The sequence below is a fragment of the Oncorhynchus kisutch genome, unplaced genomic scaffold, assembly GCF_002021735.2.
Source record: "Oncorhynchus kisutch isolate 150728-3 unplaced genomic scaffold, Okis_V2 Okis02a-Okis13b_hom, whole genome shotgun sequence".
Classification (NCBI taxonomy): domain Eukaryota; kingdom Metazoa; phylum Chordata; class Actinopteri; order Salmoniformes; family Salmonidae; genus Oncorhynchus; species Oncorhynchus kisutch.
This window is the reverse complement of record NW_022261979.1, coordinates 1,223,397-1,233,721: the sequence shown is the minus strand read 5'-3', so window position 1 is coordinate 1,233,721 and position 10,325 is coordinate 1,223,397. Positions and strand designations below refer to the sequence as shown.

The window sequence follows — 10,325 nt, the reverse complement described above, 5'->3', positions numbered from 1 at the left end:
TACAGTGGAGGTAAACCTAGGCACTGAGTGACGATGAGAGAGGTTTTGTCTCTAAAGACACCACTTAAACCATGTGAGGTTACCGCATGTGTGGGAGGTGAAACAAAAGGCTAGCTAAGGCATATTGAGCAGGGCTGGAGGCTCTACAGTGAAATAAGACCATCACTAACCAAAACAGCAATGGACAAGGTATATTGACATTAGGAAGAGGCATGCGTAACCGAGTTATCATAGGGTCCAGTGAGTAGCTAGGCGAGCTGGAGACACGGCGATTCAGACAGCTAGCGGGCCGGGGCTAGCAAGCTAGCAGAAAGGCCTTAGGGGGATGTCGCGGCGGAAGAGTCTGTTGAAGCGCCCTTGGACGGTTACGTCGGCAGACCAGTCGTGATGGCAGGGCTCTGTGTAGGCAGTAAAATGGTCCAGGCCAATTGGCAAAATAGCTATTGTAGCCCAAGAAGTGGCTGATGGACCTCTTCAGCTAGCCGGGAGATGGGCCTAGCATGAGGCTAGCTCCAGGCTAACTGGTGCTTGCTTCGGGACAGAGACGTTAGCCAGGAGTAGCCACTCGGATAGCAGCTAGCTAGCTGCGATGATCCAGGTGAAAAGGTTCTGAGCTTGCGGTAGGAATCCAGAGATGTGGAGATGTGGTAGAGAAAAAAGCAGTCTGATATGCTCTGGGTTGAATCGCCCTGTGCAGACTGGTGGGAGTTGATCGGGCTGAGGTTAGCTGATAACCGCTAGCAGTGGCTAACTGACTATTAGCTAGTTAGCTGGCTAGCTTCTGTTGGGGGTTCCGGTTCTAAAGTATAGAAAATAGCAGATCCATACCACATTGGGTGAGGCGGGTTGCAGGAGTATGCTGAAATTGAGGTAAAAAATATTACAAATATATACGAAATATATACAAAGAAAAAAATATATATACACGGGACACGACAAGACTGCTACGCCATCTTGGATTTTTGTCCCACTCCATTGAAGTTCCACAGGCCACAATCAACAGCCTGATCAACTTTATGCAAAGGAGATGTGATGCGCTGTATGAGGCAAATGGTGGTCACACCAGATACTGACTGGTTTTCTGAGCCACGTCCCTACTTTTTTTAAAGGTATCTGTGACCAACAGATGCATATCTGTATTTCCAGTTGTGTGAAATCCATAGATTAGGGCCTAATGAATTTTTTCAATTGACTGATATCCTTATATGAACCATAACTCAGTAAAATCTTTTAAATAGTTGCATGTTGCATTTAAATTTTTGTTCAGTGTAGCTGACTCCTATTAGTGAAATGTATTATTCGTATATGATAATTTTTTTGGAACAATCAAAAAGAGAATTGACTGTAATGTTCTTCATCAGCCCTGTTTCTTAGCCTTGTATTGTAGCACCATCTAGTGTGGGACAACATTACTGTCCAATCCATTTTAATATTGGAGTTAAAGCTTTGATCTCCAGCTTCAGAAAAACAGAATAGCCACTTTATTAGCATCAGTCATTTTCATCCAAATGTTTGTTTTTTTAAACTCATGAGTGCATAAGAAGTATAAGCATCACTGAGGTTCAGGCTCTGTCATTCCAACAGATGAAACACACCATAACTCTAAAATAACAGAAATATAACAGAAATGAAATAGAGAAATGCATTCCAAAGGGAAGGAGTGGTTATTACACTTAACCATGTGTACTTTTCAAGATCCTTCATGCGTTCCATAACGGATATACTTTAGGTGTCCTTTGTGATTGGTTATTGTTCCTCATCCCTCGAGCCGCCAGAATTTAAAACTTAAATATGTACTTCCTGCATAGCAGAGCGTGACCAGGAAGGCAAAGAACTGAAAAACAGACGGATGAAAACATTCAAATTCAATACAATACAATACTGGGTATGAGTTGAGTAGGCTTAAATGGACCAAATAGACATCATTCTGGATGGTACACAGTGGAATCATACCTCTCTTATCTGACTTGTAGGCATATATTTGGCATTTTAATATTGTATAATTTAATATCGCAGTAATCATAAATACTCAGTCATATTTGTGGTATATTTTCACAGTTGGCATGATTTAAATGTCTGTCTGAGAGTTCTAAGGTGGTTTTCTTACTGTGGATGCTACCCAGCAGTTGTAGTTATGGCGTCCCTTAACAGCATGGCTAATTGAGGCTGCGTCCACTGCTGCTGCCACCACATACATCACTGTAGCACTACTGTTGAAGAACAGACCCTGTAGAACACCACATACATCACTGTAGCACTACTGTTGAAGAACAGACCCTGTAGAACACCACATACATCACTGTAGCACTACTGTTAAGAACAGACCCTGTAGAACACCACATACATCACTGTAGCACTACTGTTGAAGAACAGACCCTGTAGAACACCACATACATCACTGTAGCACTACTGTTGAAGAACAGACCCTGTAGAACACCACATACATCACTGTAGCACTACTGTTGAAGAACAGACCCTGTAGAACACCACATACATCACTGTAGCACTACTGTTGAAGAACAGGCCCTGTAGAACACCACATACATCACTGTAGCACTACTGTTGAAGAACAGACCCTGTAGAACACCACATACATCACTGTAGCACTACTGTTAAGAACAGACCCTGTAGAACACCACATACATCACTGTAGCACTACTGTTGAAGAACAGACCCTGTAGAACACCACATACATCACTGTAGCACTACTGTTGAAGAACAGACCCTGTAGAACACCACATACATCACTGTAGCACTACTGTTGAAGAACAGACCCTGTAGAACACCACATACATCACTGTAGCACTACTGTTGAAGAACAGACCCTGTAGAACACCACATACATCACTGTAGCACTACTGTTAAGAACAGACCCTGTAGAACACCACATACATCACTGTAGCACTACTGTTAAGAACAGACCCTGTAGAACACCACATACATCACTGTAGCACTACTGTTGAAGAACAGACCCTGTAGAACACCACATACATCACTGTAGCACTACTGTTGAAGAACAGACCCTGTAGAACATCACATACATCACTGTAGCACTACTGTTAAGAACAGACCCTGTAGAACACCACATACATCACTGTAGCACTACTGTTGAAGAACAGACCCTGTAGAACACCACATACATCACTGTAGCACTACTGTTAAGAACAGACCCTGTAGAACACCACATACATCACTGTAGCACTACTGTTGAAGAACAGACCCTGTAGAACACCACATACATCACTGTAGCACTACTGTTGAAGAACAGACCCTGTAGAACATCACATACATCACTGTAGCACTACTGTTAAGAACAGACCCTGTAGAACACCACATACATCACTGTAGCACTACTGTTGAAGAACAGACCCTGTAGAACACCACATACATCACTGTAGCACTACTGTTAAGAACAGACCCTGTAGAACACCACATACATCACTGTAGCACTACTGTTGAAGAACAGACCCTGTAGAACACCACATACATCACTGTAGCACTACTGTTGAAGAACAGGCCCTGTAGAACACCACATACATCACTGTAGCACTACTGTTGAAGAACAGACCCTGTAGAACACCACATACATCACTGTAGCACTACTGTTAAGAACAGACCCTGTAGAACACCACATACATCACTGTAGCACTACTGTTGAAGAACAGACCCTGTAGAACACCACATACATCACTGTAGCACTACTGTTGAAGAACAGACCCTGTAGAACACCACATACATCACTGTAGCACTACTGTTGAAGAACAGACCCTGTAGAACACCACATACATCACTGTAGCACTACTGTTAAGAACAGACCCTGTAGAACACCACATACATCACTGTAGCACTACTGTTAAGAACAGACCCTGTAGAACACCACATACATCACTGTAGCACTACTGTTGAAGAACAGACCCTGTAGAACACCACATACATCACTGTAGCACTACTGTTGAAGAACAGACCCTGTAGAACATCACATACATCACTGTAGCACTACTGTTAAGAACAGACCCTGTAGAACACCACATACATCACTGTAGCACTACTGTTGAAGAACAGACCCTGTAGAACACCACATACATCACTGTAGCACTACTGTTAAGAACAGACCCTGTAGAACACCACATACATCACTGTAGCACTACTGTTGAAGAACAGACCCTGTAGAACACCACATACATCACTGTAGCACTACTGTTGAAGAACAGACCCTGTAGAACATCACATACATCACTGTAGCACTACTGTTAAGAACAGACCCTGTAGAACACCACATACATCACTGTAGCACTACTGTTGAAGAACAGACCCTGTAGAACACCACATACATCACTGTAGCACTACTGTTAAGAACAGACCCTGTAGAACACCACATACATCACTGTAGCACTACTGTTGAAGAACAGACCCTGTAGAACACCACATACATCACTGTAGCACTACTGTTAAGAACAGACCCTGTAGAACACCACATACATCACTGTAGCACTACTGTTGAAGAACAGACCCTGTAGAACACCACATACATCACTGTAGCACTACTGTTAAGAACAGACCCTGTAGAACACCACATACATCACTGTAGCACTACTGTTGAAGAACAGACCCTGTAGAACACCACATACATCACTGTAGCACTACTGTTGAAGAACAGACCCTGTAGAACACCACATACTTTTTTTTACTTTTTTTATTTCACCTTTATTAAACCAGGTAGGCTAGTAGAGAACACCTTTATTTAACCAGGTAGGCTAGTTGAGAACACCTTTATTTAACCAGGTAGGCTAGTTGAGAACACCTTTATTTAACCAGGTAGGCTTGTTGAGAACACCTTTATTTAACCAGGTAGGCTAGTTGAGAACAAGTTCTCATTTGCAACTGCGACCTGGTCAAGATAAAGCATAGCAGTGTGAGCAGACAACAAAGAGTTACACAAGGAGTAAACAATTAACAAGTCAATAACACAGTAGAAACCAAAGGGGGAGTCTATATACAATGTGTGCAAAAGGCATGAGGAGGTAGGCAAATAATTACAATTTTGCAGATTAACACTGGAGTGATGAATGATCAGATGGTCATGTACAGGTAGAGATATTGGTGTGCAAAAGAGCAGAAAAGTAAATAAATAAAAACAGTATGGGGATGAGGTAGGTGAAAAAGGGTGGGCTATTTACCAATAGACTATGTACAGCTGCAGCGATCGGTTAGCTGCTCAGATAGCTGATGTTTGAAGTTGGTGAGGGAGATAAAAGTCTCCAACTTCAGCGATTTTTGCAATTCGTTCCAGTCACAGGCAGCAGAGTACTGGAACGAAAGGCGGCCAAATGAGGTGTTGGCTTTAGGGATGATCAGTGAGATACACCACTGTAGCACTACTGTTGAAGAACAGATCCTGTAGAACACCACATACATCACTGTAGCACTACTGTTGAAGAACAGACCCTGTAGAACACCACATACATCACTGTAGCACTACTGTTGAAGAACAGACCCTGTAGAACACCACATACATCACTGTAGCACTACTGTTGAAGAACAGACCCTGTAGAACACCACATACATCACTGTAGCACTACTGTTGAAGAACAGACCCTGTAGAACACCACATACATCACTGTAGCACTACTGTTGAATAACAGACCCTGTAGAACACCACATACATCACTGTAGCACTACTGTTGAAGAACAGACCCTGTAGAATGACAACAACAGGATTGGCTGGCTCAGATACTGACGGGTAGTACACATTATAGAATGGTTTCATTTGATCACATTCATAAAGACTTGGTTCATCTATTTGCTCTCTCCCCCAAAACCATCAAGGCAGTTACCTCCATTGGTTTTCTGTTACATAAATAGTCCACAATTATTCAATTACTAGATTTATAATGAACAACCTCAATCACTCAAGTTTCAAATAATGCGCTGTTGTATTATGTGTCGTAGTATGTGTCATACCACAGTTGTCCAGGGGACCTGAGGGATCCTGTTGTAAGCCATGGTCAGGTAGATGATGAGGAAGATGACCGTCAGGACCCAGTACAAGATGGCCACAAACATAACCCACCCAAAGGCAGACACACGGAAGTACTCCGTCCCTGCTATCAGCATCCATACCAGCAGACCAAACACCTGAGGGGACAGGGAAGCATATAGCCAGCATTCCAAATGGTATCCTATTCCATTTATAGTGCACTAATTTTTAACAGGGCCCAAAGGGCTCCAGTAGAAAGTAGTGCACTATACAGGGAATAGGGTGCCACTTGGGATGCACACATAGTCGGATATGGCTGTACTCTGGTGGTGTCTACTTTATGGTGTATTTAAATGCATTTGCTCAAATCAAATTTGTATTTGCCACATGCGCCGAATACAACAGGTGTAGACCTTACAGTGAAATGCTTACTTACAAGCCCTTAACCAACAATGCTTTAAGAAGTTAAGAAAAAAAGAAGTGTTAAAATAAAAATGAGAAAATAAAAGTTACAAATAATTAACCGGCAGCAGTAAAATAACAAGCGAGGCTTTAAACAGGGGGTACCGGTACAGAGTCAATGTGGAGGCTATATACAGGAGGTACCGGTACAGAGTCAATGTGGAGGCTATATACAGGAGGTACCGGTACAGAGTCAATGTGGAGGCTATATACAGGGGGTCCCGGTACAGAGTCAATGTGGAGGCTATATACAGGAGGTACCGGTACAGAGTCAATGTGGAGGCTATATACAGGGGGTCCCGGTACAGAGTCAATGTGGAGGCTATATACAGGGGGTCCCGGTACAGAGTCAACGTGGAGGCTATATACAGGGGGTACCGGTACAGAGTCAATGTGGAGGCTATATACAGGGGGTACCGGTACAGACTCAATGTGGAGGCTATATACAGGAGGTACCGGTACAGAGTCAATGTGGAGGCTATATACAGGAGGTACCGGTACAGAGTCAATGTGGAGGCTATATACAGGAGGTACCGGTACAGAGTCAATGTGGAGGCTATATACAGGAGGTACCAGTACAGAGTCAATGTGGAGGCTATATACAGGGGGTACCGGTACAGAGTCAATGTGGAGGCTATATACAGGGGGTCCCAGTACAGAGTCAATGTGGTGGCTATATACAGGGGGTACGGGTACAGAGTCAATGTGGAGGCTATATACAGGGGGTACCGGTACAGAGTCAATGTGGAGGATATATACAGTGGGTCCCAGTACAGAGTCAATGTTGTGGCTATATACAGGGGGTACTGGTACAGAGTCAATGTGGAGGCTATATACAGGGGGTACCGGTACAGAGTCAATGTGGAGGATATATACAGTGGGTCCCAGTACAGAGTCCATGTGGAGGCTATATACAGAGGGTCCCGGTACAGAGTTAATGTGGAGGCTATATACAGGGGGTCCCGGGACAGAGTCAATGTGGAGGCTATATACAGGAGGTACCGGTACAGAGTCAATGTGGAGGCTATATACAGGGGGTCCCGGTACAGAGTCAGTGTGGAGGCTATATACAGGGGGTCCCGGTACAGAGTCAATGTGGAGGCTATATACAGGAGGTACCGGTACAGAGTCAATGTGGAGGCTATATACAGGAGGTACCGGTACAGAGTCAATGTGGAGGCTATATACAGGGGGTCCCGGTACAGAGTCAATGTGGAGGCTATATACAGGGGGTACCGGTACAGAGTCAATGTGGAGGCTATATACAGGAGGTACCGGTACAGAGTCAATGTGGAGGCTATATACAGGGGGTACCGGTACAGAGTCAATGTGGAGGCTTTATACAGGGGGTACCGGTACAGTCAATGTGTGGGGGCATGGTTAGTCGAGGTATTTGAGGCAGTATGTACATGTAGGTAGAGTTAAAGTGGGCGGCAGGGTAGCCGAGTGGTTAGAGCATTGGACTAGTAACTGGAAGGTTGCAAGTTCAAACCCCTGAGCTGACAAGCTACAATTCTGTTGTTCTGCCCCTGAACAGGCAGTTAACCCACTGTTCCTAGGCTGACATTGAAAATAAGAAGTTGTTCTTAACTGACTTGCCTAGTTAAATAACAGTAAAATATAAAGAGTTAAAGTGACTAATCATAGATTATAGCCATTTGATTAGCTGTTCAGGAGTCTTATGGCTTGGGGGGTAGAGGCTGTTAAGAAGCATTTATATTACAGGAAGTAGCCTATATTACTGGAAGTAGCCTATATTACTGGAAGTAGCATATATTATAGAAAGTAGGTTGACTATATGTTCATTTTCTGCAGTTACATTTCCTTGAACAATGTTAAATAATTTAACCTTCACTTCAGTGCAGTGTTCAGGACAGTGTCATGCCACCATCTGTGATAAACCATCATGCAGGTCATACAGTTTTGATTCCCTCCATGAATTATTATGGCAGTTATTGTGAGAAAGATGGTAAAAGCCACTGCCATAGTGATTTCAATAAATTATTACATCAATCTTGGACACAAATAAGGTTGTGTTGTAGTTAGGACATCACTCTCCGCAACTGGATCCTGAACTCCCTGAGGGGTAGAGCACAGGCTGTGAGGATTGGCAACAACACCTCCTCTACACTGACTCTTAACTCAGGGGCCCCCCAGGGGTGTCCTCAGTCCTCTGCTGTACTCCCTGTTCATCCACAACTGTGTGGCTTTGCACAACACCAACTCCCTCATGAACTTTGCTGACGACAGCACGGTTATAGGCCTGATAACCAACGACAACGAGTCAGCCTATAGGGAGGAGGTAAGTGAGCTGGCATTGTGGTGTCATGACAACAACCTCTCCCTCAAAGTCAGCAAAACAAAGGAGTTGATTGTTAAGTTCAGGAAGCAGAGGTGGGAACATGCCCCGATCCACATCAACCTGGACTGCAGTAGAGAAAGTTATTAGTTTTAAGTTCTTCAGCGTCCACATCACTGAGGACATGTCATGGACCAACACCACCACAACTCTTGTCAAGATGCCACAACATCATGATGCCCCTGCACCATCAAGAATGTCCGGACAGGTTGCATCACGGCCTGGTATGGGAATTGCTGCGTCTACGACCACAAGGCCCTCCAGCGGGTGGTGAAGACAGCCCAGTACATCATGGGACCATGCTCCCACCCAAACTGTGCCTGAGGAAGTCACGCAGCATCATCCAGGACCCCACACACCCCAGCCACAGTTTATACACTGCCCCCCATTCCCACCTTCTCCAATACACGTGTAAATATTGGACTATGCTGTAAATAGTGCTTTCTTGAATTATACTTATGCTACTATAAAATGTTTATTTTATTCTACTGAGCCATTTAAATTATGTTAGTATTCTTATATTTTATTATGTCATATTGTTGTTGCATCGTCGAGAAGGAACACGCAAATAAGCATTTATTTGGACGATGTATACTATGCGTATCCCGTAGCCTACATTTTGAACCTTGAAACTTGACTACTTACTATTTCTGCGAAAACGAGGAGCCCCGAAGCAGTGCGAAGAAACTGCCTCTCGTAAACCAGAGTAGGGTTGGAAAAGTTTTCCGTGCTGCTGCTGGTAGACGTTATCACAGTGCGCGTCGCTGCTCCTTCCATTTTCAATATCGATCTATCGCGTTTGGATCCTGCCCCCCTGAATTAAGAAAAAAATCTAAGGAAGGTAGGAAAGATGGCAATGACGCGTCTTTCCTGAGTAGGCAACAAGACTTCTGCGGAACTCTGTAAATTTGGGAAACAACTCTTTTTTTTTTTAGATAATAATATCTATGACCTGTCTGAATGTTATTAATAACATCGTCATAACAAAGCCTACTGTATGAATTTGGTCAGTTAGGCCTATACCATTCCCAAAATGAGAGTTGAGAGTGGTTGCATAAAGAGGAACTTATTTTTGATGATAGGTAAATCGGCCTGCCAGAAAGTATTGCCTTTTCATGCTCGTATGGTTGGTAATGTTTTGCATAGGGTGCTTTTTTTCAGAGGACCCGAGCAGGAACAATCTACAGCCAAAGACCGAAGAGAGACCAAGCCAGTAGAATGCAGATTGCAGTTTTGAAACCAGTAAAAGTTCAGTAACTGCAGTCGGCTGTGTGATTTCGGGTGCAATAGTTGCTGCATACTGCTCTTATACTGCAGTTATACTGCACACTTTTTTCACAAGGGAAGATGAGAGCTGGTGGAGTCTCACTTCTAAAGGAGTGCATAATGCAGGTTAGCTGTGGATTATTAATTTACTAAACTGTAGTCGCACCTTTGCTCAAACAGATACTGTACAGTGTGCCTTTTGGTCAAACAGAACAGTGTGTGTTCAGTTAAGGACTGTCTAGACCCGCTGGGGCATGTCCA

General features: G+C 43.7%; 1 protein-coding gene across 1 annotated transcript; it reads right to left on the bottom strand.

Annotated features, from left to right (window-relative positions):
* Nucleotides 1-1,458: 1,458 nt before the first annotated feature.
* On the bottom strand, nucleotides 1,459-9,876 carry LOC116359334 (CKLF-like MARVEL transmembrane domain-containing protein 8). Its single transcript, XM_031812233.1, has 4 exons — nucleotides 9,444-9,876; nucleotides 5,962-6,135; nucleotides 2,108-2,227; nucleotides 1,459-1,834 (listed from the first exon to the last, which is right to left on the bottom strand). The coding sequence occupies exons 1-4, from the start codon at nucleotides 9,573-9,575 to the stop codon at nucleotides 1,757-1,759; spliced, it is 504 nt and encodes a 167-aa protein (XP_031668093.1). The 5' UTR covers nucleotides 9,576-9,876; the 3' UTR covers nucleotides 1,459-1,756.
* Nucleotides 9,877-10,325: the final 449 nt, after the last annotated feature.

Excerpts from the sequence above, each read along its gene's own strand:
- LOC116359334 (XM_031812233.1), bottom strand. The coding sequence starts at position 9,575 with ATGGAAGGAGCAGCGACGCGCACTGTGATAACGTCTACCAGCAGCAGC. Across the intron at positions 6,136-9,443 it reads TCCTCGTTTTCGCAGAAATA|GTGTTTGGTCTGCTGGTATG; the intron begins GTAAGTAGTCAA and ends CTGTCCCCTCAG. Across the intron at positions 2,228-5,961 it reads AGGTCCCCTGGACAACTGTG|GGTCTGTTCTTCAACAGTAG; the intron begins GTATGACACATA and ends GGTGTTCTACAG.